Genomic DNA, 27,581 nt, shown 5'->3' with positions numbered 1-27,581 from the left:
ATCAGTCAGCCTGCGACAGAAAAAACAAGAGCAGACTGAGCGGTACACATTCAGTCCGCCTTTTATTTTAAGGAAACATTTACAACCCGCAGGACATGTGGATTTAAAGGTTTTTTCGGTCGCGGGGTTAGTTGTTTATTGTTTCCCGCAGAGGTGCCTCTTTTGGCGTGTGAAGTGTGTCGCTGTTTGCCCATTCTCGCTGGAGTGAACACTAAGGTAAGCCTGGAAACACAAACCAACTAAGTTGTTGCTCTCGGAAGGACTATTTGGCCCATTAACGCGTCTGTTTAAACGTGTGTTCTTGGTTTTTTATTCGTAAAATTGTTGAAAAAGTTGGGAGCAACATTTTGGCTTTCGCGTCTCACTTCGCAGATTTGACGCTGGCTCTTTGTCCACTCGGTTGTGCTTTAACAAGACCTCGTCCCCCCACGGCAAACCTTGCATTTATCCTTGTTAGTATTTAACCTCACGCTATTTGTGACCTGACATATGAACGCCAGGATCACAATAAGTACTTTGAATTTGGCAACTTGCACATTTACGCGCTTCCCTGGAGCCACTCAAAGGCCTGGACGCGGAGGCAGTTCGGGAGCAGGTCGTTGTCTGTCCACAAGTCCTCTGCTAATTTGTCAGATTTTCCACACTTTTACTCTATTTTCAGAGGACGGCGAGGACACCTTTGGTGGTCTGTCCATTGCTAGAAGGCTGCGTAGATGTCGGCGCTTCTCGGGGGGCAGTTGCTTAAACAATGAGCCACATTTGCCACAACACTGGCGACTGTTGCCACATGCTGTGCTTGTCAGTGTCTGGTGGTTTTTCACGGTAACTACACCACGGATCTGTGTCGACCCCGGTGGATAAAGGGTTGCTTTTAGTTTTTTGCAGGGGATTATTGAATATTTCGCACAGAGCGATGAGGAAAGGTTGTTTTCCATGCGCCGTGTCGAGTATCGGTCCAGCTGACTGAAAGGTGCAGCCGCCAGGTTCGCCTTCATGGCACACCTACTCGACTGACACACCCTCAGAATGAGAGTCCAGGTTTGCGCTGCAATGACAGGTATGTGCAAATCATGAGCAGCCACACATCCAGGCCCGTTCCACACAGGCTCACACACCAATCACGGTCTCCTGAAGCCAATGGGGTATTGTCATCAGCATTCTTACAACTTTGAGACTGAAAACCAGACCAGAATAGATGCTTCTGTCTCTGGAGTGTGGAAGGCAGAAACAGTCATTTTCTTCTCCAACACCGCCGAGGTACCTTTGAGCAAAGTACTGAACCCTGAAATGCTCAGGCCCTGAAGGAACTGGGGACTCATTCAGGGGTGCTCCCTGCCTTCATCCTGTACAGCTGGAATAGACTCCAGCCCCCTCCCCATGACCCCGAAAGGGATAAAGTGGTCAAGAAACAGAAGACATAGTGATCAAGCTTCCTCTGTTGTTTGAATTTATCCGGGGAAACCTAAGGCAGCTCATACTTACACAGCGGACACCCTGACGACGATCATATTCATTGATACGTTATTCTGTTTGCTTCACAGCAGATGTTGAATTCATATAAGGTGTCTGTCACGCAGCCAAGGCTGACAGATGGTCCTTCCAGTTGCCTGTAAGTTGAGCTGTCTTCAATTTTCACTTAAGGCTCCTGGAAGACATCTCCACTTTTATCATCAGCTTGATTTGACAAACAATGCAATAAAAAAGGGCATAAATGTAAATATTTCATTCATGGTTTGATAAAGATTGCATCCTCATTTGATAGGGAAGCCCCCTGTGACAGAATAAAGAGCTCTCACTGATATCAGAGTAACACAGAAAGGCACACCTCGGCTCAAGGAAACTGATGGACATTCTGCTTTAATGTTTTGAGACATTAACTGTCTAATCAATGCTGCAGTTCTTAATTTTTTTGGCTGGTAGTGAACACATATTTGTAACCACAATAATGCACGAAATTGCCTTTGCAGAATAAATCATCGCGTCCATCGTAAGCAGTTTGTCCACTATTCATCGAGTGATCTCAGCCATCTGGAGTAGAAGAGGGAATCAAGAATTTGATTTTAAACACTCGTTCTGGTATTCATCTTGTTTAAAACCTCATATATTGATTAAATGTAACGTTTGACTGCGGGGGTCGGTCCGCAGATGTCGGCTGACCCCGACTCTGTGATGCTGCCTCACTTGTTAAAACATGGCGTGAGCATCATTTGAGCGCAGCGTGATGACGGTAGCATGTTTATTAGCATGTGCAGGCTCAAAAACACAGCTACAAGAGCATAGCTGACGTAAAAGAGGATGAAATCTGCACGACAAAAAACAGATGTCTTCTGAAACTGACGCGATCCGTCAGCGTGAAGCTTGATGCAGAAACGGGAATCTGGCTCTCCTCGGGGCATTTGTGGGATTATGGGGGCAGATGTGGCTCAGGTTTACAGTGGCTGCTGTTGTAAAGGTCCTGAGTTTGATCACACACACGCACACACACACGCACACACACACACAAAAGCCTGAACCCCATACAGGTGCGTCTGACTCCTGTGTGACTGGTTATTTTTCCCCGTTGGTTGTTGTCGTGATTATGAAATCTGAGCAAAGGGTCTCTTAACATTTCGGAATGTTTTGTATTTGATCCACACAGCTTATTATATTACTCAAGCCATTCACACCCTGCTCAGGAGGGTGTCGCAAAGTCTGTTTAAATAAGCACCTGGAGAATCTTTTAGGCCCCGTTGACATGGCAACGTACTCAGGTGAAAACGCCAGTTTAGTTCCCTTTGGCCGGTCCATTTACAATAGAACACCTGGAGCCTGAGGGCCATTAAAGCAGGCTCCAGAGCGGAGATTCTCTGAAATTGTCCGTTTTTTTGTAAGAGCAAAGCAGAGTGTTTTCAGCGATTTGGGGCGTGTGCACAACAGCTGGAGTCAACGGAGCACGTGAAGTCGTAGATAACGCATCGGCATCTGAGAGTGTAGGAAGAGGGGCGTGACTCCCACTCCACATTCTCTTTCAGTTTTTTACTTTTAGAACTCAGTGTCGCTCATAGAAACAACTGCACATCATCATATTTTCACTGGAAAACTTTGCTGCTCATCGTTATAATCGCTATTGTGGTCACATGGCTCTTATATGGATACGCTTGTCTGGTTCATTATCGCCGAATATTGGCCTGGAACGTCTACTGCAGCATTGGTAATCTGTGTGCACATAGATAAACGATATATCGAGGGTTGTTTCTCAGACTCAAATCTTGACTAATGTATGGTCACATTATCATGAACAGACAAACCTGAGTTTTGTGTGTCGCATAAATAAACATCAGTTGCCTTTGAGACCCTGGCCAGGCAGGTGGGGTAGTGCTGAGAGACTCAGTTGTAGTCCCTAATTAAGTGCTACAATATTTCTGGTCTGGCTGACTGCTTGTTTCCTTCTATATTTGATTCTACTCGGTGGTACTGAAAATACTGTGTTTTTATGCTGCCATTAAATCTGACAGGTGGAGCTAATGGGTTATTTTTAAAAAAGAAATATTTCACTCTTCTGTTTTATGAATATCTGCCTCCTGATATTTAATCACTTTTCATTCACTGTTACATCAATCAAGAGAATCATAGATTCAGAAATATAATTAGCACTTAAATAATTTAACCGAGCCATTTTTAACCCGAGACAGTTATTATACTAAAATTACATTTCCTGTCATGTGTCTGGTGATATGTTATGAAGAGTGTGAATTCTGCTTCCTTTCAACTTAACTCTTTGGCCAACTTATTTTAGCTCTTGATTTTAAAAAAAAAAAGTAACAGGAAATATATCAATAATGACAACGATATAACAACACAATGATCGCTAAAGGCAAACATTTACACCCCCCCAAATATTTAAAGATCCTTTTTTTGTACTGGTGTCAGTTACACAATATTAACATCACTTTCATCTTAAAATAATCACCTCCTGTCCATTAGTGAACATTTCAAAGAATTAAATACTCTGAGATTCTAACCACATTATTTTGGCAGCCTTTTGTTGCTAGAATGCAAATGTTCTGTATTTTAAAAACAGCCATCTTTGGTACATTTTTTGCTTCTATATAACTTATCATCTATATAACTTATCATTTATTATCTATGGAAACTTTATCAAGTTCAAAAGGAAATTAAACATAAACAGGAAGCTATGTATTTATATTAACCACTCATTCATTATGGAAGTGCAGAAACTAAGAAAAACTGAAGCAAAATAGCCAGATAATCAAACATAAATAAATGCTTGGCACAAGTGACAGACATTGTTGTAATTGATGGTCTTATCACTTCTTGACTTATCAATGAAATTCCCCAGCCCTTCCATTGTTATCCAAATCCCTCTGTGGCCTGCAAATAATCCGATTCTGTGGGAACACCGTAAACACTTTGGACCGAGTCACTATCTCACGTTGACTCGGTTCCATAACTAAACACGTGGACTTTAGATACTGACGGTAAAGAGTGAAGGATGTTCAAGTATCTGACAAAAAATGTTAAAAAAAAGAAAAAGATCGAGGATCAAAGTAAAAGCTCAGCCTCTAAAGGTTACAGTGGGGTTTTTTTTTAGACGGTTCAAAAGTGCTGCTGAACTTTTTCTGCAGTTGAGCGATTTTTGGTAAAACTGACTCCTCCGCCTCCAACAGACCAATTTGACCATAAATACAGAGCTACTCCAAGCCGTCCTCATTAAACGGTACTCAAAGATCAACAGCTTCCTGACATTGTTTGCAGCTTATCGGCAAGAAATAAAAAAGCAGAATGGAACATGAACAATAAAACTAGTTAAAAGGAAAAAACTTCAGCACCTACATAACTTTGATTCAAATGAAGTAAAAATGCAACATGTAAAATGAGATTGATAATACAGTATAATGTTACTCATATTTGCTGCAGATCACTTGTATAGAACAGTCAAGAGGAGTAAAAAGGACTATCCTCAGTTTATAAAATGGATTAGGTATGATCTCATCTGTTATTTAAGTGCATGCAAACGTATCGTAGTTGTCCTTCTCTAACCAAGACATGCAGACAATGTCATTAGAAATCGACTTTCTCTGGCATGTCTATGCCTTACTCAGAGTTAAACCAGACAATGCACGTGCACATGCCCCACAACCTCCATGCTGGCATATGACCCCGGAACAAAAACATCCGAGAAAGCCGGTCAAAACTACGAGGGAGGGCGAGCACCTTATCGGCACGATACGCTCTGTGTACATTATGAACGACTCCAAACAATTATATATTATTATCATTTATCTTGCCCGACTCCAGCTGTTTATCTGATAATGGGCCAAACTGTAAAGGGGCTGTATTTGCCACTGAAAACTCACACATCGCCACCTAGTGTTGAGGAGGAGGAAGGCTCCCCTCAGTTAATCAGTTTTCTCCGTGGCGTGTAAACTGGGACAAGGACCAACGAGAGGCCAGTTGAATTTACTAAAGAGTTACTAAAGCCAATCTCAAGGTGTTGAGATTAGATTATTATTATGGCATCAAAAATGAAAAGAATTGGTCATTCTCTGCCTCAAGCTTGGCACCTTTTAAAAGGTGATCTCTTTATCACCAGTTGAATCACCCTATCTCATCTTGGTGGGTCAGAAGAGGTTGCAACACACCCGTGCATGCTGGATTGCCTGGTGCGTTTTTGGTACTAAAGCTGCAGAGATTGTGTTTCATTCTGTGATTGCAGTGAAGCTCTGGCAGGCCTTTCATGCTCTAATTGATTTAATTATGTGGACGCTTTCCCGTTGGCTTTCCTGATACATAATGTGCAGACAAACATTGCGTTATCTCAGCCAGAGCACAACTGGTTTGGTTATCTGGTGTTCACAGTGATCCACTCCACGTCGGCCTTGGAGCGTCGAGGCCCACGATATGCGCGCCCTGCTTAGTTTTAACTTCATTATTAATCTCTTGGTATTCTCATCGCCAGACCATCACTCAAGTAAACCTAAGGATGCACAGTTGCTTAGGGCAGGGCTTAAAATATTCCAGCACCATGCCGAAATTCTGGTGTGTGAAGTTTGACTGCTATAAAAAATGAAAATGCAGGGGGGGTTCATTGTTGTTGTGCCTTTTGTTATCACCAGAATAGTGCCCGGAGCGTCGAATCCACAAACCTTCAGCTCCAGGGTGAAGATTTTAGAGAATATTATAGTTTTCATCTCTGTGTGAACAGAAAACACCATTTTTACTAAACATTGGGGGCCCACTGAATATGTGTGGAATACGTGCGCTCCCGATGCTTCAACCCTCCAGTTAATCATCATTTCAAGTACTTTTTAAAGTGTTTTGAGTTGCATGATAAGGACCAGTAGTAGTCGCTCCACGACGCTTTAGAAGTGCCTCCAGTGTGCGACGGTGAGCACCGTCGGTCAGTCCACATTCACGGCACCGCGTGCCACAGACACTTTCAGTGGAAGTTTGGGGCCACTCTCTCGGATAAAGGTGGCGTTATGTTATTGCACCATGTCTGAGTGAGTGCAGAGTGCTTTTGAAAAGGCAAAGGGAAAATTCTTTCACCTCTCGTGACAACATTGTTGTATAAATGTGTCCTGAGAGCCAGATCTAAATTATGCCACGATGTGAAAGAAGGAAGAGGGGGCAGACACTCTGGAGATAGCGCATGCAGGGGTTCAGACCAGGTACATTGATCAATGGGATGAGAGGAACGCAGCTCTTAACCAAGCTAACATCTTTGGACGGCAGAGAACCAGCTGTGCTTGAGCCGGTGTTCTGACCATTTCTCCGACCTATCAAAAAGTGCTCGGCTATAACCTCATCGCTTTCATGGCTTTAGATAGATATGCATCTTAGGTTGCATTTAGGCTGTGCTCTTAAATATAAAGATGGATTAAATTAACTGATTGCATGACATTTTTTTAATAAGATAATGTTAGCACAAATAGATCTAGTAGGAAAATTGTTCAGTCAGTTAAAAACATCACGTCTGGTTTTCTGTGTTGAAATCAATATTATAGGGGGAGCATAAGTTTATAGACCAACAAGAGCCCATCAAATAATGCTCACAGTTGATTATTTAATTATCCAATCTTTATATTAAAGAGCAAAGCCAATATGCACCCCAATGTACAGTTTAACTCTTAACTCATTCTTGATTATTTAAGATGCAGAAACTTATGACGGTGAAAGCGATGAAGTGTGGCGACATGCTGCCACTTCTGCCTTTGTGTAATAATGTATCTGAAGCTGCTTGTCTGATGTTTACTGCTGCTGAAGTGAGCTGGGAAATATACGGTGTCTGTCATCTGGCCTCACAAACACAATGATAAGATCATGCCATGACACTCTGATTGATCTCATGCACACAGTCCATGTTTTGGTCCCCATGTGGCCCCCCTTAACATGTTCTGGGACTAACAGCCTTTAGCAGCAGTCTAGATCTGCATCAACAGACTCAGCCAGGAAACTCGTTATGGAAAGTGGTTTATGTTAATGGCTTGTTAATGAATATTACTTCAAGTCAGAGCTGCTTAGGAGGATTAGAAAGAACAGTTTTTTCAATAATGTATATCGACTTTTCCACATAATAATAATGGATCTGATGAATTCCAACCAAACACACCTTTATTCAGACTTTTTTTAAAATATAAAGATAAGTGAATTTCTGGTTTAACATAATGCAGAGGCTCAGTTTTTTCTGCTCTGGGAGCGGCTCTATAAGCATTAGATTACATTGGCTTTTGCTTCAAATGAACAAATTGTATCCTCATTATTCAATCTATTGAAATGAGCCATAGTGGCTTAAGAGTGCAGGGAGACTTGAGGGCTTTTTACTTCTGATAAAAGCTAAATATGTCTTAAGGAAAGTGCATGGATTACACACTCAATAAGAAAGTGTGTGTGTTTCAGGGTATGTCAAGAGTGTTTGCTGGGACATGTAGTGAGAATAGGATTATATGGATGGAATTCAAGTCTAGTGAAAACCTGCCACCAGTTCCTTTGCTTATGTAGCACGGGAACAATGTCAGTGTTGCACAATGGGCAGGGCAAGTCGAAACACAGATCAGCCAAGTGATAACGGCTACACACGTGTGTCGTCAACATTTGTGCAACACGGTGTCAAAGTTGTCCGGGGAAATAAACACAAGACAGGCTAAACATGTGCTGCAGCGGCTAAAATATGATATTAGGGAGTTAGGAATATCTTAATCGCTAAGGTCTTACTAGTGTTTTATATTTGGATTTTTTTCTCCATTGATATTTAAATTTATTTGTCCAAAGTTGCTGTTCCTATTTTTGTGCCTTTTAAAATTCCTAATCTTTAGACACTGTTACGTACTTTTCTTTGTTACCAGCCAGAGTAGAATGTATCGGTGTTTTGTCCGATATATAATGATTATATATAAACAACTCATGGTACAGTGAAACCTGAGAGATTCATAACATTTACTTCAAACATCACGACTACTTGCTAATTGTGGCATGAAATGATCTCCTCATCTAATATACATTTTCTTCTTAAATGTTTGAAAGACTTTTCAAAGCTGTGGTAATTCATAGCAAATCAGCAAGGACTCAACAGTTCGTGTATATTTTAATGTATAGGCCATTACTATGTTTTCACTTACACGTAATTAAATGTGCTACTTCCTTGCGCTCGGAGGCTCGTTCAGTGGAGCTTTATTGGCCTTAAAGAAGCCATTTGTGTATTTTCTTCTTTCTTTGTGTCACACGAATGGTTGCAGCTGAAGGAAGCGGTGCTTTATTTATGAGACATACATTTCAGGGAGCCACTGGCTTCTCCTGAGATTTAAAGACTACACACACATTTTGCCCTTGGAGTCTCTCTTGTGTACACGCACTCACACTTTCTCTCACGCAGATGCACGCACACATGCACATGTGGGGCATCTGTTTGACCTATCTGCTGCTCAGCTGGACCGAATCACAGTTTTTTGAGCGAGACTTCAGTCTTTGCTTTCACATAAACACAATATTGGCTTTGAATATGCTGCAGGGGACTATATCTGGATATCCTTTAATGAGCTGACATGGAAGGTTTTTTGCTTTTGCTGCTTGGTCTTCTACATCTTTCCCAAAGGTGTCATTTTGTGTCTCGAGACCATAAGATCCTGTCCTTCTTGACCAGCAGGGATCCCTCAGACTCATGTTGAGCAGTTACTTCCTCTTCTTATTCCCACAACCTTTTTTTTGTGCTAATGGAATGTCATTTCAGAGGTCATTGTCTTTCCTGAGTGGTTGCCAGGGTTTGTGGTGATCCTCTGAACGCGAGACATCAACATGCAACATTTGGTTTGGTTGATGTTGAAGTCAGCCTGTACATGAAGAAAAAATGTTGGCTTTTTGAAATTATGTATTTATTTTTCACACACTGCCTGGTCTTCTTCCTTTGACATCAGGGTTATTTAAAAAAACAAGCCTGTGAAAGAAAGATGAGCCTGAAAGGACCCAGAAATGACTCCTGGGTAATTCTTGTTATAAGAGCATTCCCAAGTGTCCTAGGAAGCCTAAATTTAGACTGTTTGCAGTCAGGAAAGTGGGGGTCACACAGGGAAAATAAATAACTAGGTGAAATTTCCCAGAAAACGTTTCTCTTCCATGAAAATGTTTGGCAGAATATCAGCCAGCGAGTTTAAAAAAATTTTTTTTTTAAAAAAGCGGCAAGTCGATAGATGTAAATCATCAATAAATCATTAGTTGAAATTGAGACGTATTAATAATTTAATCATTTAACGTTCTCACTGTTGTGAGTGGATAAAACTTTGAGTTGAAAAATAAAAGAAATGTATCATAGCTATCTTTAGAGACTGGAAAATTCTAATAATTTAGACAGGTTGTGTAATGTAGAGATTTCCAAACTGTATCTGTGCATTTAGAATATTTATATAGGACTGCTTTCAGGCTCATCAGGAACGTGCTTAAAGTTTAAAGAAGGTCAGTCCTGAATGAGACCTGAACCGCAGAGGCAGCTACAATCTACCGTATGTGACAGGTGGTATTTACATGAGTGATTTTGGTCAAAGTCAATCAACAGGTCTGCGTTGTGTTGCACCAGTCTTTCTGCATTGCTCTTCCTGCATCACTGTTTTCTCAGGGGAGCCTGAAGGTAGTAGCTGATCAAAGGGAATAATTCAGGTCTGGAGCTGAAGTGGGAGAAGAAATAAGATGGTGGAGCAGAAGGTAGAAAGACAAGGTGAAACCCAGAACAGAAGGAGTCAGTGCTGCTTTTTCTGTTTCCTGAATCCAACATTGCCACAATTTTACCAGAGAACGGCCAGTTAAGATGACTGTGCCAGGGTTTGATTTAACATGTGTTATCAGTAGTTATAACATGTGTTATCAGAAATAAATTCCAGTTGCATGCATTTATTTTTCCTTTCCCTTTCATGTCATGTTGTCACGCAGTGACAGATGCACTGTAATCTGTAGGATGACCTGCATCCGTGTGGCATTTGAGTTTGTAGAATAAAAGCCCTTAATCCCTTTCTCAAGGAACATTTCTACCCACTAATGCCCCCCCCCCCCCCCCATGCACTACTTCCACTGATGTCTAGATTACTTCTGTATCTAGGGTAGTGTGTTTGAAACTTGCATTAATGCAAAGTCATTTAAGTGAATAAAGACTAAATATAAGGAATCACATATAAACCAGAATAGATCTGGTATGATTGTTTTTTGAGCAGGTCATGTGCCTGAAACATCTTTTGTTGGAGCTGTTAAAGTGGGATTTAGCAATGTTCTCTATCATTGCTTCCAGCTAAGATGTCTTCTTTTGCATCCGAATACTTGAAGAGCATTTTCAGGTCATGTTATTGAACATCAGATCCTCACATTCAGAGCAGCTGTTATCACATTGCAGTCACTTAAATTGCTTCTTTATTATTGATTAAGTAGACAATTTGTATGTACAAACCCCCCAAAGGTACCACACTTTCAAAGTCTAAAGGAAAATGTCAAGCAAACATTTCTACGAGCAGTCTCAAAATAATCCGTGTATCCAGCTGCACTGGCCATTTCCCAGGCTTGGGCAGATCAACTGCATATGACGTTGATTTGCAATTCTGGCAAACAACTTTAAATGTAAATTTATGTCTGCCCTCATATGTTCTGTCTTCTGACTGAATTTTATGACCACATAAATGACAGAAAAAGACACTGTAAACACTACCTGGCATGTTATAAAACTGCTGCACTGCTGACTAAACGTGGAGAAAATGAATATAGAGCCAACAGAGGGGCTCAACACTTTAATATTGCTTCATATTTCTAAATAACCATATCTGTTGGGGCTTCTCTGCACATTCATTGAGGGCCAAATATACGATTATTTTCAGATAGCGGCTGTGATTGTGATGTATTTGAAAATTGTTGGAATCGGCTTCATTCTTAAATTCACTGTAAATGAAATACCAGCATTATATGATCTAATGTACGGAGTTGATATGTGACATTTTATACACCTTTGAACAATGGTTTCTCCTCCAATTGATAAGAAGCGGGCAGCATTTCGACATCCCAGCTGTGCGTACATCATTTGTCCGACTGTTCTCTGCAGTGATTTTGTTTAATCATTAACATACAGGGTTAGAAATATGGGTGTCATTTATAAGGAAAGATTTAAGGAAACACTTTTAAAGGTGGGATAAGTGCTAGAGGTAGGCAGAAGTTGTGTATGAAAAGGAGCTGTAAACCTCCAGGTTGCTGAGAGAGGAGTCACATGGTTGGCGAGTGGGGAGCCGTGGAAGTGAACAACCAGTGCACTGTTTGGGGGGGGGGGGAGTGCATCAGGGAGCAGAGAAAACAAGCTGCTTGGAGTTGGCTATTTATGGTTGAAATGGAGGAAAAAATGTTGAGTGGAAAAGGGAACGTAGTGCATCAGAGATTCAAAGTGTATCAACTTTCCGTGCAGTCAGTATGATGGGATGTTCGGAGATTCAAATGATGTGCCCCTTGTGTTGTGAGCCTATACATGCAGGTATGTAGTATGAGACGAACCCACCAGATTAGAGCACGGAGATGCTGGTGTCGTCACATTAAGTGACAAGGGTTAAGCTTCCTGTCACTTATCCTGATGGAGACCTTTATGGCTGAGGTGTACAAGCATTTTAATAGTTTCAACTTCCTTGAACTATTAAAGTTATTTGAATCTTCCTCCTCCTGACTGCTTCTAATTTTAGTAGATATTCTGTTAACACTCCCCCACAGATGAGGGCCCTTGAGCAGCATTCTTCTCAGTTACTTTGGGGTTTTTTGCACTTCACCCTGATTCTCTTGATTTTTAACCCAATACTGGATAGATGCACTTTTAAAGGAGTGCTTTGTTGACTTATTGTATTTGCAATTATTGTCATTATATTTATATTTATATATATATATATTTCTTTTGGGGGGGGTCACACCATCAGTCTCTACTGCTTGTTCAGTAGAGACTGATGGTGACTGAAGTTACAAGTAATTATCACTTAATCAAGATAATTTTGCAATAAAGAAACTTAGAAACAAACCAGTATTGTGGTTAAAACGCCCTGAAGCCTGTTTCAAGGTCCTATTTACTTGATTTCTTTCTTACCTTTCTATTTACTTAAAAATATGAAAGTTAGCAAACCAAGAACATGGTGATTTGTGTTTGATTAGTGAACTGGTGAAAAAGAACAAGCAGATCTTCTGAATGAATATCCCTCTTTCTACATATGTGGTTTTCTGCTTTTGTCTAATTCCCCACCTCTCATCCCCTACAGTATGTCTGGAAAATATATTTTGACCAAGCTATCAAATATCTCATTTTTGCTGTCTTCATGCCAACCTGTGGCTCATCTTTACAGTTATTGATTTTAATCTCAGCCTGCTCTGACTTCCCCTTGTTTTTAAAGCCTGGAGGAAAACCTTTGACGTGTTTTTCCTCGTGTTGATGGTGCATCCCGCCACAGCTGACTTTGATAAAAAACCTCTCCTCTTCTCAGATGTGCCGTACTGTGGTGAGGGTGCCTCATTCCACATCCTATTTTAAGCTAACCACCAGAAGCCCTCTAGATACCGTATAAGATTTGTGCGCTTATTTTTGTCTCTGGAAAAACAACCAGTATTTTCTGATCCCCAAAGACAGATGAGCATATCGACCACACCCTTGTTTTATTGCCTGTGTGTAAACGTTATATTGACGTGACACGGCAGCAGGTTATATTTGCACTTTCACAAGACTTTGGGATCCGTCCATAGATCTCAGCCGCGGAAAACTGACTGAATGTCACAGGCTGGGATCGAAAATCTGATCAGATTAAACGCTCGGTGGCAAATCATTCAGCGAATCAGATGTTTAGATCCATAGAGGCTCACCCTCGTTCTGCCTCCCTGGAGTAAATCAGTCATCCCTCCACTGAGAACTAATACTGCAGACAGCAGGCAGCCCGGGGGGGGAAGGGGCTCACAAACCTCTCCTATTGGGGGAGTTCAACCCATCTATGACCTGAATGGGAAACACTGAAAGCTCTGGCAGACTCCCCCTTAAAACATCCCCTTTTTTTATAATCCTCTTTTACTTTCCCTGTCTCTTTGTATGGTGTTGAAAGAGCCTGTGAAAGCCCCCCCCCCCCCCCCCCCCCAGCAGAGGCAGTGGTGAAGTGCTGGTGAAACCCAGCTCAACAGCCTCTCGCTCATCTTTTCTCTTTTAATTTTCTCAGCAGAGGAATGAGGGGTCAGAAGGAGCAGCAGCTCTCAGGCTTTTCTCCTCTTTTTAAACCGTCTCTCCCAAATCTGTTTGTTTTGCCCTCTGTGTATTTGTGTTCTCTCTCACAGGAAACAGCTTTTTATTTGACCATCTGCCTGAAAGTTATCACACAACCCGAGTTCTTGGGTCTGATGAGGTGACGCCTGTTTTGGAGACAATTCTAAGAGATTTGGTTTACGCAAGATTTAAATGATGGCGCAAGAGCGATGCACCACAATGAGAACATCATGTTTGCTTCTCTGACATACGAGAGGATGAAAAAGAGGAAGAACTAGATTTAGAGAGACATTCCTGTCACTCTGCGTAATGAGTTTAAATGAAACACTGTGGCATTATGGACAGGGAGGGGTAAATGTCTGGGTGACTTCAAACAGCTTCTGTATGTGAGTAATGGTGCACTAAAGTAGGAAGAAATCTCACCAAGCAGCTGTCAACATAACTGTTGTTGGATATATTTATTAAATCTATCCCAGTTTCACTTTGACGGTTTTCTCATTGTGGGGACTCCAAACGTGTCCATGTGAGCACATGGAGCCAAGCAGCAGGGACGCCTGTTGGGGGGGTTCATGCATGCGTGGGTGGCTCGTGAGAAACAGTCGGGTAAATGCAGAGCTGTTGCCACGACTTCTGTTGTTTTTGGACAACCAGCACTTTCAAACCAAAAATAAATGTTTAGATTAACTTAAATATTCTCATATTGACACGATGGTAATTGCACTATTAGTTTTGGAGCTGGTATTTAGCATTTTTGTAGACATTGGCATCTGTATTTTTTTTATTTATTAATTAAGCACTTGAATTAAATTTAGTATACATTATGTTTGTTGGGATTCATCCATTTTGATTATATGTTACATCTGCTGCCTTGTGTGAATCAAAGAACTGGTTTCAATCACCAACCTTTTTTTTTTTTTTTTACTTTTTAGATGGAAATATAAGAACTCATGTTTGGTCCCATAAGTTTAATGTGATTGTGACTGAAGTGCGTCATTTTAATGCAGTTGTGGTCGCGGCTGTGGGCAGAAGTCACCTCCTGTTTCCTGGAAGAGTTGATGCCATCACTCCTCTTTTTGTCATCAACCTGCTCTTTTATTCCCCCTCCTCTATTTCCGCGAAGCATGACAGCTGTTGCATTTAGCTCTCACATCCTGCCTGAATAGACCCTTGGAAACGTCTTCCTTTAGCCTTTTTACATCTTTTCAAAAAGTGGCTGGATCCTGGAATGTGTAACTTTAAGTGCATGAACTTAACATAACATAACCCACTCGTTTTGAGCGAAGAAATCCAGTTTGACAGCTTTCGTGACAGCACACAGAAGCACATTTACAACTCTGAACAAGCAACACGATAGTGTTTCATTTTTAATGCACGTGGAGATGGAAAATGGCTACGGGACACGCAGGCACCGACATGAAAACGTGTTAAATTTAGCATCCAGTATTTTTTTGTGTATTTCCGATGGGTCTGAATCGTACAGAGAGTGTGATGCTATTTTCATGCAGTAAACATGCGTGGCTGTACACATTGTCAAGTTTGTGTGCTTCTCTGAGGTGCCTGAGCAGGGGTTGGCATTTTATAAGCATGGAGAATCAACAAGCCCTTTAAATGTTAAATGGCTGAACTATCTGGAGCCGTAATTAGGGACTTAAATAGTTAATTGATGAATGACGTGAATTTTAATATTTGTAATTATATTTTCTGTTGCCAAACCGAGAGAGAATTCAATTTATCTTTTTACATCAAAGTTTAGTGAACTGGTATTTCCACTGGTATTTTCACCCACATGGCTCTTTTCCAATATGGCAGCGTGTCCAGGACAGGAAGTCGGGTGCTAAGACAAAATAAAACACACAGATTTTCAAAATAAAGAAAAATGTTGAGAGCAGATCATTTTCAACTGTGCCAAAAGGGGCCGCACTTTAAAATGGAGTTATATTTTTTTTAAAAACAAAAAACAAAACCTGATGCACAATAAAAAATCTGTCAGTTCAACATTTCAGTTGATATAATTGAGTTACACATACTTCTACGTTTTTGTTTGATCACGTGTGATCGTATTGTCTAGTTTACCTCTGATTAGGGTTGTAAACACGCTGGAGATTGTGGATTTCCAGTCACATTAATTGGCCGTTTTAGTCAGATGAGAAGGCCTCTGACATTAGTCGGACTAACACCTTTACACTTTAGTTGTCCAGTTATAGTCAGATTAAGGCAATAAATTGTCATGTAAACCTGAATGCGTGTAATTGTGTCTCCTGTGTGTATGAGTCTATAACTGCTTCGATATGCACACTCGTCTTACTTTAAACAGCTCCTTTTCTCCTTTAACGTCCTCTTTGAGTTCTAGGGATCCACACGCGGTGCTAAATATAAACCGGATCGTTCAGATAGTTCTCATACCGACAGACACATTTCATTGCACAAGTTTCCGCTGAACTGGATCAGTCACCAATGAACCTATGTTTGCTTATTTTGGAGATGCATTTCCACATAGTTTTGTCCCTGGTTTCGCCTGCCTCATGATGTAATTTCTCAGCATTCAAGGTGGTCTTGCTTACTTCACCTAAGACCTCAGGAAGTAGAGCGTGTAATTGCTCACTGTCTGTCAGAAAGTGGAAGGTTAGCCTCTTCCTGTGTCCGGGCAACAGTGAAAGAACGCAGAGTGAATGCATAAATCGATTTTTAGTGTTGGTGTAGCACGCGAGCAAAACAAAACAAAAAAGAATCATTTTCAGGATCCTGAATGTTGTGTTGAGACGCAGCCTCTCCGTGATCTCAGATAAAGTGCGAACTAATGAATTCACGCACAAGACTGCATTGTCTTAGATGTGATAATGAATGGCTGTGTTTTTTGTTGTGTCCAGTGGTTTTATCCTCAGTGATTCTCACTGGTCTTTGTCTTCTCTACAGGAAGACTCATGAAAAATGACAGAGGAGGTGATTGTTGTAGCCAAGTGGGACTACACGGCCCAGCAGGACCAGGAACTTGACATCCGAAAAAATGAGCGTCTCTTTCTCCTGGATGATTCAAAAACGTGGTGGCGCGTCCGCAATGCCTCCAACCAAACTGGGTACGTGCCATCGAACTACGTGGAGCGCAAGAACAGTCTGAAGAAAGGCTCCTTGGTGAAGAACATCAAAGACACACTGGGTAAGAGGTTCTAACCTGCTCATAAGTACGGCGGCAAAGGGAAAGTATATTCCTGACCAGTCGACCTTCAGGACGGTAACTTAACTCGCTGTCTCCTTCTGTTATGAGCTGTTATCGTTGAGGGTAAGAATTCTACTCTCAACAGCGTAATGACAAGCGCTGTAATGTAATAAAGAATCATTTAAACTCAAGTTACACAGCAACACTTCAGTGGATTTAGATACCGTCATATTTATGTTGTGATTCACATGTGTGACTTGATCTTTAATATCCCAAACATCTAATTATGCTTGTTGTTTAATGGACAGTTGTTTCTTGCAGCGTCCAGGGTCTCTTATTTTTGTATGGTTTAGAATTCTGAGGTTGGTGGTCAAACTCTTTTGGTTTTTGCTTTACAACACAGTTATTTGCTCCATTTGTCGGTGTTTGTAATGTTGATGTAGTGTAGAGAGCTAATTTGTGTTGTTTGACAGAAATTCGGCACCAGTGTGTAATAGCAGGAACATGAGAGGATGTGATGTGACACAGAAAAGCCATCTGCCTATTGTGCATCAGCGCCCAACCTGTCACAACTGGGGAGCTGGAAGCAGACATGAAATTTCCAGGCATCGTGAGCAAGATACACAATCAATGTTGCAGCAAGACCCTTAAAGTCGTCAGAAATTAGAGTCGGGGTGGCAGGATGACTGATTTCTCTTGGATCTGTTGATACCAACCCTCACAGAAATGCTTGCATCATGCGGCCCAGTGCTGCACAGCCTGTCCCTGGCACACATACCAGGCTCCATTGTGTGCAGAGACAACATGTGTCCCTCTCTCCGTCCCCCCTCCTGCAACCCTTTCACCGTCAGCTGCTGCTTTTCTGTGATCGGTAGATTGATTGGTGGAGAAATCAGTAGTGTAATGGCTGCGCTGGATTGATGGATTAGTTCTCTCTCTTACATTTGCAGTACAACATTACTGCCTAGTTCCATTTCAGCCTAAGTAGTTTGCTTCCAGTCCAGTAGCTCTTTAGTCTTAAAAGCCTGGGTAAATCCAATAGGCGAGAACATTTTCATGATGAGGTGATGAGCTGTAGGTGAGGTCAGAGGCTAATGGAGCTTGATCCTCACACACTGCAGAGTACATTGTGATTGGACAACAGTGGAATGACCTCATCCTGAGTCATTTTATCCTTTTTTGGCTATTAACACATCTACATTATGAAAGAAGGTCTAACAGTCTCTGAATTCTAATATGTCTGGCTTCCTCTCTTCATTTTGTGGACTTTTAATGTGGCAGTGTCGCCGACATCCATTCAGGCAGAACTGAATTGTAAATGGCTTCATGCTGTTTTGTGTCCCAGTTTCCTCTAACGGGAAATAAAAACAGTAATGACTGAAATAATTCTGCATTGATGAAACTGGGCCACTGCTCACCAGCACAGTGAACTAGTGAGAGATACATGGGATTAAAAACCTGGCTGAAAGATTCTGCTAACAGTCTTATTAGCGGCAGCCTCGTTTTGTCTTTACTTCTCTCTGCTCCGTTTTTCCCCCTTTGGACTCTTACACAACCCCTCATTGTTTTATGTGTTTTATGAGTAATTCCAGGTGATCCTTGTGTGCAGATGGCCTGTACGGAGCTGTGACTGTTTTCATCTCAACAGTGCAACAACTCGCAGCTCCCATTAGCCCCCTGATGTTCAGAGACCAGCAGGGTGAATCAGGCCTGTTTTCAAGTGCCAGTGACAGTGCAGCCTTCCAATTAAAGCCTCTGTCTGTCTGTCTGTCTGTCTGTCTGTCTGTCTGTCTGTCTGTCTGTCTGTCTGTCTGTCTGTCTGTCTCAGACTAATTAAACAGGGGATGTATTCACGCCCTGCAGGCCTCAGAAAGAACGACTTCATATGCAGGTTTGGGCGTTTAGATTCCTATCACGCCTTCTGTCGCTTATGCAAATGGAGACCAAACCGTCAGGTGGTTCTAAGCGGAAGTCTGCTGAAAATGATGAGGAAAAGTGATTTACTCAGCCACTTCTCGATTTCCAGCTTATTGATGGACATTTTAAAGCCACACGACCAGCTGGATTTAATTTAGGAGACAAGTTATACATTTTATAGTAATCCAGCCACCAAAGTGTCTGGGGTGGGGGGTGGTACCTTGTATATATTACTGTCACCTCCATGTTCCAATTTTCAGCGTGCGATGCAGTTTTGGATGCACTATTAGAGGTTTTCCTCTGAGGGGAAGTCCTCAGGTAACAGGCAGGTGTAATCTTATACCGCTTTCACCCTGAAATTATTGATGCTGGATTTTCTAATGCAGATCGACCCTCCTTTTGTCAGCTTTTGATCATTTTCACATTTCCCGCAGTGGCGGCTCTGGTATTTTCCTCCCTTTCATATGTCATCTTGTTTTTATGTTGTTGTTAGAACATTAATATTATTGATATATTGATTTTTGTTACGTTCCTCTATATAACGAGTAGTTCATTGTGATGGTCTTCAGTACTCACTAAGTGGGGGTTCAGGACGTTACATTCTGGCTGATTCTGATAAGTAGAATATGTTTTATGAATGTGACACTTCACTGGAGGGAAAGGGATGCATTTCATTGTAGAATGCCCCCCCCCGTACCTGTTGATCCCAGCATGAGTACTTTGAGATTTATGTTTGATTTAAGTATGCAAGTACAGCGCAGATTTGAGAATGTCCGAGCGCAGTCTGTGTCCACAGGTTTCACCAGCATGTAGCTGCGGGGCTCTGGATCGGCGTCCGTCCCAGGTTCTTTTTCAGCATGGTAAGCGGTGCTTGACAACACAGAGGGCGCCGTCAGCACAGCTAGCGAGCTGGAGACGCTCCAGGGATTCTCAACAGCCAGGAACATCAATGTAATCGGGTCATTTGGCGAAATAACACGGAACACCTTTCACATTGTAGCAAATTTTGCAGCAAATTTTCCAGGCCGCCTGCAGGGAAACTTGACCTGGGAAATGCCACAACAACCCGTTTGTATATAAAAGACCTACATCGATCTGGTATCAACGTGGGATTTTCCTGCGGTGTGAAAGGGGCTTAACAGAAAATGTAGAGCAGGAGTCACGGAGCAGGTTGTTGCCCTAAAGTGGAAATGAAATAAAGATGTGTGTATCTGTTGAAATGTTGTTACGCGGGTCAAGTGATTTCCTGTCAGTGGGCTCTGGAAACACACGGCCAAGATTCACCCTTTGTCTCTCACACAATTGTCAGACAGACTCTCACATGGCCATCAGATATGTCGGATACTCGCTGCCATCCATAAACATGATCTGCTTGTTATTCCCGTCTCATCCCTCCTCTGTGTTTTTGTCAGCTGTAGCCTCTGATGTGCTCGCTCTAGTGTGTACGTGTGAGAAACAGCTGCCAAGGGAGCCCTCATCTCTGTTTTCCACAGCCCTCTTCCTCTTCTCACTGCCTGCCAGAGAGTTTCATGCTACTCTGCATGAACCCAGCAGTGTTCCAAACAGCGCAGTCGCTCCGCTCAGCCCTGACATTTCCGTGGCATTTCAGCGGCTCCGCCGGGACGCAAAGTTTGGTGATCAGCTGTCAGGAAACTCGTTGCAGCGATTAGTAGCGCGCATGAGCGCCAGCGAGCACCAGCCTCCATTAAACGTCGGGCTGTGCGGTGTGTCATTGTGATTTTAACGTGTGTTTAGGAGAGGAGAGCGAGCAGAGTGTGTGTGAGTGTGTGTGTGTGTTCCACTGAGAGTTTGTAAAAACTCCTAGATAGATTCAGTCAGAGGCTGACTGTTCGTGTGTGTGTGTGTGTGTGTGTGTTTATCAGACCGATGGTACCTGCCCCACTTTTCACTTTAGTTGCCCCCCCCCTTCCTATTTTCACCCTTCTAATTAGCATGAACACCAGACTCAGAATGCTCACAATTGTGTGATTTGCCTTAGTTTTACTTATCGTCAGTGAACTGTTTCTAATGTCACTGTGGTCTTTTGCTGACCTGGCCTTGACTGCTTTTTATGGGATGTATGTTTGCGTCTGAGGGCCTCTTCCTGCCAACTAACCGCCTCAATTAGTCCCTGAACTGCTTCTTCTTCACAGCTGAGGTGTTTCTGATTTCAGCTTTGGAAAAACTGTTTAGCATAAATAATACATTTAGTAAACACTATTGTTCTGCTTTAATGCTTTGATGTCTAACTTTATTGCCGCCCTTAACTGGCTGCGTGTGTGAGTAGAGTGATGATAGCCATTCATTCGAAATATGCAGATCGGCGTCCGTAAAGTTGAACTAATGCATCTTTGTTATTGACCAGCAGGTCTAGTTGCACTGATGTGACCAGACCAGATGGTCTCTGATTGCTGAGTTCATTCTAGCAAGTTTTAATTGGTGAGAGAAGTTTAAGAGGTTGGAAGGCCTGAGTGGTGATCAGGACCCCCCCCAGGACTCTGCCTGCAAGGGGTCACTATTCAACTTGCAGATTTCCTGTGTTGGATAACAATATTTAGGATGTTGAGCGTGAAGCTTAAACAACAATTCACAATTAAATTGACTTTGATTGTGATCCATTTTTAAAATTCATCTTTTTTGCTTCTATAGGAAGGTGCTGTTGTACGTTTAGATCTGTAACCCGACTCTCTCCATTGCGCTGTGGATTTATCGGCCGTCTCTGCTCATCTTTCAGGTTTGGGGAAAACTAAGAGGAAGACGAGCGCTCGCGATGCTTCACCGACTCCAAGTTCAGACACGGAGTACCCCTCTAATGGCAGCGGGGGCGGAGGGGGGGGAGGAGGAGCTGCAGAAAGAATCTATGACCTCAACATCCCCGCCGTGGTCAAGTTTGCCTATACAGCAGAACGGGAAGATGAGCTGACCCTGGTCAAGGGCTCCAGAGTCATTGTGATGGAGAAATGTAGTGACGGCTGGTGGCGCGGCAGTCAGACGGGCCGCGTGGGATGGTTTCCTTCCAATTATGTCCAAGAGGAGCTCGGAGGGGCCGATGACAGAGGCGAGGGGGATTCTTCCCGATCCTACCACAGAGGTCCCCTGGGGATGTCGACGGCTAATGGGCGCGTAGGCGGCCGCGCCGAAGTGCTCCACTTGGTTCAAACGCTCTATCCCTTCAGCTCGGTGACTGAGGAGGAGCTCAATTTTGAAAAAGGAGAGGTGATGGAGGTGGTGGAGAAGCCTGAGAACGACCCAGAGTGGTGGAGATGTAAGAATTCACGTGGCATGGTGGGCCTGGTCCCTAAGAACTATGTGCAGGTGCTTGATGAGCGGGCAGATGTGCCTCCATCGAGCTCCCCGCAGAACCGCCTCGTGACACCAGCTCGCTCAGGGAAGTTTGCTGAGAGGGACTGGTACTACGGCGGCATCACCAGACTCCAGGCTGAGTGCATACTCAATGAGAGAGGAGAGGAGGGAGACTTCCTCATTAGAGACAGCGAGTCATCGGTGAGTCTGGGGGGTGAAGTCATGGACGAATGAAAGACGCCCACATCGTCACGCTATCGATACATGTACACATCCTCAATGATTTAATCCTGCACACAAAAATAGCATTACTGTGGATTGGATCTGGCCTTTATTAATGTTTTTCACTTATTTGTTTTAATTTTCACTATTTTACAGACAACGTATAGATTTATTTCTGTGTGAGCAGATGCTGCCACCTGCTGGACAAACGTCATGCATCGTCACATTTCTTTGAGAAACTTCTCTTTATAACCACAATTCTCTCATTTCTTTACTTTCAGCCCAGTGATTTCTCTGTGTCCCTGAAGGCAGTCGGCAAGAATAAGCACTTTAAAGTGCAGCTATCAGACGGAGTGTACTGTATCGGCCAGCGGAGGTTCAACTCCATGGATGAACTGGTGGAACACTACAAGAAAGCCCCCATCTTCACCAGCGAACATGGAGAGAAGCTGTACCTGGTCAAACCGCTGCTGTGATACATCTGCATTCACACTGGATCTCTCTCTCTCTCACACACACACACACACACACACACACACACACACACACACACACACACACACACACACCTAATAATATTGCCACTCCTAACCGTCTTAACTCCAGCCTTAGCCTTGGACCCTTTGCCTTGGCGTCTGTACTGCATCCAGATCCTCAGACACTCCTGTATGTGTTCTAGACTGTCGCCCTCTGCTGGTGATCAGGTGAAACTCTTTCAAGCTCAGTGAAGAACTGACAGCCCCATGATGAGCACTGTGTCAGGTAAAATCTCCAGCTGCTTTTTCGTGTACCACACAGTGCATAATAAGCCTCTGTCATTTGTGTGACCGTAACCACGTCGCCCAAGGCCTTGTTTGGGTTTGAACTCTCCCACCAATGTCCATCGTTGTCTATTTACGTGCACGCACATTGTCGTTTTCACCATTGCTCTTAATCCACACGGGAGAACAGACGGAACTTAAACTGATGGATTGTCCTTTAAAATAGACTGTTTTTTTTTTTTTTAGTTCATTTTTAGTGAACGTTATTGTTCCCAAGTTAAATCTTTTTTTTTTTTTAAAGCTAATTTAAAATCCTCTCTGGACTTCACCAAGTGACCAGAATCACTCTTGCCTTTTTCTCCTCATTTTACCATTCCTCTACATGACTTCTCTCCCAAATGATGTGTTTCTGTCACACGTTTGCTTCCATCCTCCTTTCCGTCTTCACGCCTCAGAAGCGATTGCGTGAATATAACATGTCTGGTAACTTCTAAGAGGCAGTGTAGGGAAGATTAACCCTGGAACAAATACATCACAGTTAACGGCCCCATCACCACCCCAGCCACGTGGTTGAAGCCCAACCGACATCGGTGTTCCGGGGTGAACTCAACAGGGGAGACTTCTGATATCCTGTAGAGTTTGAATGTTTATTAATGTAACCGAATGTGCCGCGCTGTACCCATACTACTGGCTCCATGTCTGCACTGTAATCACCATGCATCCATTCAGGCTGATGCTCAGTACCTGATACTGCTTCACACTGTTCCATGCTCTAGTGCGTATCTGTTGCTACACGAGGAGACTGACTGAAGGAAAACACGTTGTAGAGGTTCACAGTACCGACGCTGCTGTGATTGAGTTCAGTTCTGAAAAGCCTCTGAAGGAAAAGTGGCGCTGCGCTTTTCAGCCAAGACCCCAACAAAACGCCATCTAATAATGGGCCGAACTTCAACACTAAGACGTCCGCGAGTCGTACTCTCAGTTTACCAGATGAGTTGGAAACTCAGAAATTTGTGAAACCAGTTCGATTTGCTGTAAAGCCAAAAATGGGTCATCTGGTATGGAATGTAATACCAGACCTTCCAAACCTTTTCTGTGTTCCTTCTTCTGCTTGTACATTTGTTTACCAATGGAAGTGTTGTTGATCATGGGGTCGTCAGCTTTTATATATCTGAATGTTATTGAGCATTGTTATTTAATTCTTGTCCCCACTGTATGTATATATTCCAAAATAAGATGAGGTGCATATATGAATCATTTAGATCAAACTATGGTACTGTATCACCGACAACGTGATGAGAATTGAAATACTTTTGTTCAATAAAATTTTTGAAGAATACTAAGATGAAATGAGTGGAGGTGTGTGATTAGCAGCGTTGTTTGTTCCAGAGACTTCACTCGATGCAGCTCAGCAAGGCTCTGAGACAAGCCTGACAATGACTTTCAAATTAAGATTAGGAATTCTAAAGCTCATGAAGCATGGCCACCTTAAAATAAACATGACTCCAGGTTCTTTCAACCCACTGATGGAGAAATATGGATGTTCAGATTTGATTATTTAAATAGATGAAAGTGATTTAGGAGTAACGCTGATAATAGTTGGCTAAATGTTTAATGTTGTATAAATACAGCTTGCATCATTCTACTTTAAGTAAGCCTTCACAAACTGTCTAACGACATCGGATCAAGGCTCTTCCAGAACAGCGTGTCTCCAGCTGATGAAATCAGAGTGAAATTCGACCTTTTCAGCCTCAATGGAAATGACGCCTGGCGGCTGCAGTACCGCCGGACTACCGCACGGTGGCAGTAGAGACCCTCCACCGTTAAATATTGCCTCGTGCGTCACCTTTGTCCAGGTAGAAGACAGTCCGGGGACTGCAGACAATCATGGGGGACAACAATTGAAACCCGGTTCTCTTGGGTAATAGCTACATTTATTCTATTACCCAATACTCACTTTTATAAGCAGGAAGTCCCAATTCATACATAATGGCTCATTTAGATTTTAGAAAAAGCACTTGTTTGTAAAAATATTCAGTTGTGACTCTTGTCTGTGACAGTTGCCTCCCATAAAGATAGCATATAAGGACAACTCCCTCGATGGGCTTTACAGTAAATATTCTCTGTAGAACACAATTAAAGGAGTTGGAGACAAGCACAATATTTTTTGTTATAGCCTGAAGTAAAAATAGTAATATTTCCTCCCTCAGTCACAGAATGACAAAACTAAAATATAGGAGCAATTCCAGCATTGAGTCGAAGCATCGTTGGCCCTGAGAGACCTGGACTGAGCGATGAGCTGTGACTGTTTTCCTCCAAACACAATGAAGAACAGAAAGTCTGTCATTTAACAGCTTTGTTCAGGAGGTCCAGGTGGATTTTCCGGAGTCATTTACTTCTCTCTGACCTTCCTGACACAAAGATCAGATGGATGGTTGAGCTGTGCAGTGAAGGTTGACCTTAAGGAACCTTCTTCCATCTGCACCCAGGAGCTCTGCAGCTCCGCCAGAGTGACCTCTGGGTTCATGTTCACGGTTCTTACTGAGACCCTTTTCCCCTCAGATGGTTCAGGTTGGACACTCAGCTCTGACAAGAGTCCTGGTTGGTCCAAACTTCTCCCATTTCAGAATGATGGAGGCCACGGTGACCTTAGGAACCTTCAGTGCTGCAGAAATGCTTTGGTAGCCTGGATCCAGTCCAGTCTCTGAGCTCTGGAGGAAGCTCTTCTGACCCCAGGGTTTGCTTTATGTCATTTATTTTAGTTTTTCTTTTTGCTAAATTAGCAAAAACCTTTCACACAAACAGAGGATATTTTATTAAGTGTTGTTATTGTTATTTTACCATTAATGTTGATGACAGATGACTAAAGTTTACATTGGGTCAACTGTATTGGGTCAATATTGTTTTTCCGTCCTTTTAAAATAATCCCATTTTGTCAAGCTGATCTGAGCAATGTGACTTTATTATGGTCCAACTCTTCCTCAAAATTGATTTAGTGGTTAAATACACTTGATCTGATTAGAAAGCACAGAAATGGAGGCAAAAGGAGCATTTTATGTCAGGAGGGATTGTGCAAACAAAATCTTTCCCCTGCATGGAACCGTTTGGGAAATTCTGTCTAAACAGCGGTGGAAAGTGTAGGGTCTTCATCAGATCTTCCTCTCCATCACGCTGACCTGGTGGCTGGTGAGATAAAGGCACACGATGGCGGCTGCTCTGCTCACCGGGCCTCTGTCAACTCTGCAGGCGGCCGGAACGCAGCCAGAAATTTAATGTAAAAGAGCAAAAACACAAACACACTGTGTGTGTGTGTGCGTGCGTGCGTGCGTGTGCGTGTGTGTATGTGTGTGTGTGTGTGTGTGTGTGCGTGCGTGCGTGTGCGTGTGCGTGTGTGTTTTCTCCAGCCTCCCGCCGTGTCCATGTCCTTTCCTCTCTTTCTGCTCAGGAGCATCTGTCCTGTATGTTAATGTAACGCTCTATAATCGAGATAAATACGTGAAACCAGCAAACACAAGCCGACTTTCCACCCTGCAGCTGATTATTGTGACAGTAGGTGAGAAATCCATCTGGTAAACACATCATCTGCTTTTGATTGGTGTTTTGGCTCCTGCCTCTGGTCGTCTCTCGTGTTTTATATATAAAAAAGACGAAGGAAAATCAATATAGAGCGACCGCTCAAGGCATAAATCTCACACTGGGCTGCTGATGGCGCCGACAACAACAAGATAAATATACATCATCGTCTAACTAATGAGGGAGTTAACAGATGTGACCTCTCTTTAGTTTACACCACCTTGCCTGAAACCATGTGTCACTTTCACGTCTTGAGGTCATGTTCGTCTTAACGGGGACACGAGAGGTCAACGCCAAGTTCAGAGGTGTTTCTGACGCGGGCCGGCACGGAGAGGCGAAGCGTTAAGAGCAAACACATGTCTGCATCCCAGAGGGTTGAGGAACTCTGCTCCAAACACAATTTCCTCCTCATCAGATAAGGCAAGACAACAGACGACCTTTGATCCAGTGGAGATGACCTTGACACACGGATGCAGTGTCCTTTTTCTTTTTTTTACGGCTACATTCTGGCTCTGAAACGTCTATTCTACACCAGCCTGTGATGGAACCTGCTGATTTGAGGTTCTTTCCTACCTATTCCTGTTTTCTCTGACAATTAGAGCCAAATATGCTGCACATCTGACACTAACTTTACTGAGCATTCAACCCTTTTTTTAAAAAAAACAACTTGTTCTTAGTAGTCCATCTAATGTTAAAACATTATTCAGTATTTTGAAGAATAATGAATGTTTAGTTTTGCTCAGATAAGTGTTGCTCAGCGATGGTGTGCACGTAGGTTCTGGACACGTCTTGGACAATGACTGAATCCATCCCATCTGCACGACAGCTTGTGTTCCACTCAAAAGGACTTGACGTGGTAACAGAGCGTAGATGTGCCGTTATAAATAAAGCTGTGAAATAATGTTCGCACCTCTGTCCA

At 42.7% G+C, this 27,581-nt stretch overlaps 1 protein-coding gene across 1 annotated transcript; it reads left to right on the top strand.

The window, feature by feature from the left end:
- On the top strand, positions 1-24,439 carry nck2a (NCK adaptor protein 2a). Its single transcript, XM_057039928.1, has 4 exons — positions 1-216; positions 16,646-16,886; positions 21,538-22,307; positions 22,610-24,439. Exons 2-4 carry the CDS (start codon positions 16,661-16,663, stop codon positions 22,802-22,804), a joined length of 1,191 nt encoding a protein of 396 aa, XP_056895908.1. The 5' UTR covers positions 1-216; positions 16,646-16,660; the 3' UTR covers positions 22,805-24,439.
- Positions 24,440-27,581: the final 3,142 nt, after the last annotated feature.

This window comes from Takifugu flavidus, chromosome 1 (genome assembly GCF_003711565.1).
Source record: "Takifugu flavidus isolate HTHZ2018 chromosome 1, ASM371156v2, whole genome shotgun sequence".
NCBI lineage: Eukaryota > Metazoa > Chordata > Actinopteri > Tetraodontiformes > Tetraodontidae > Takifugu > Takifugu flavidus.
The sequence above is the reverse complement of the archived record's forward strand: the minus strand, read 5'-3'. Positions and strand labels throughout refer to the sequence as shown.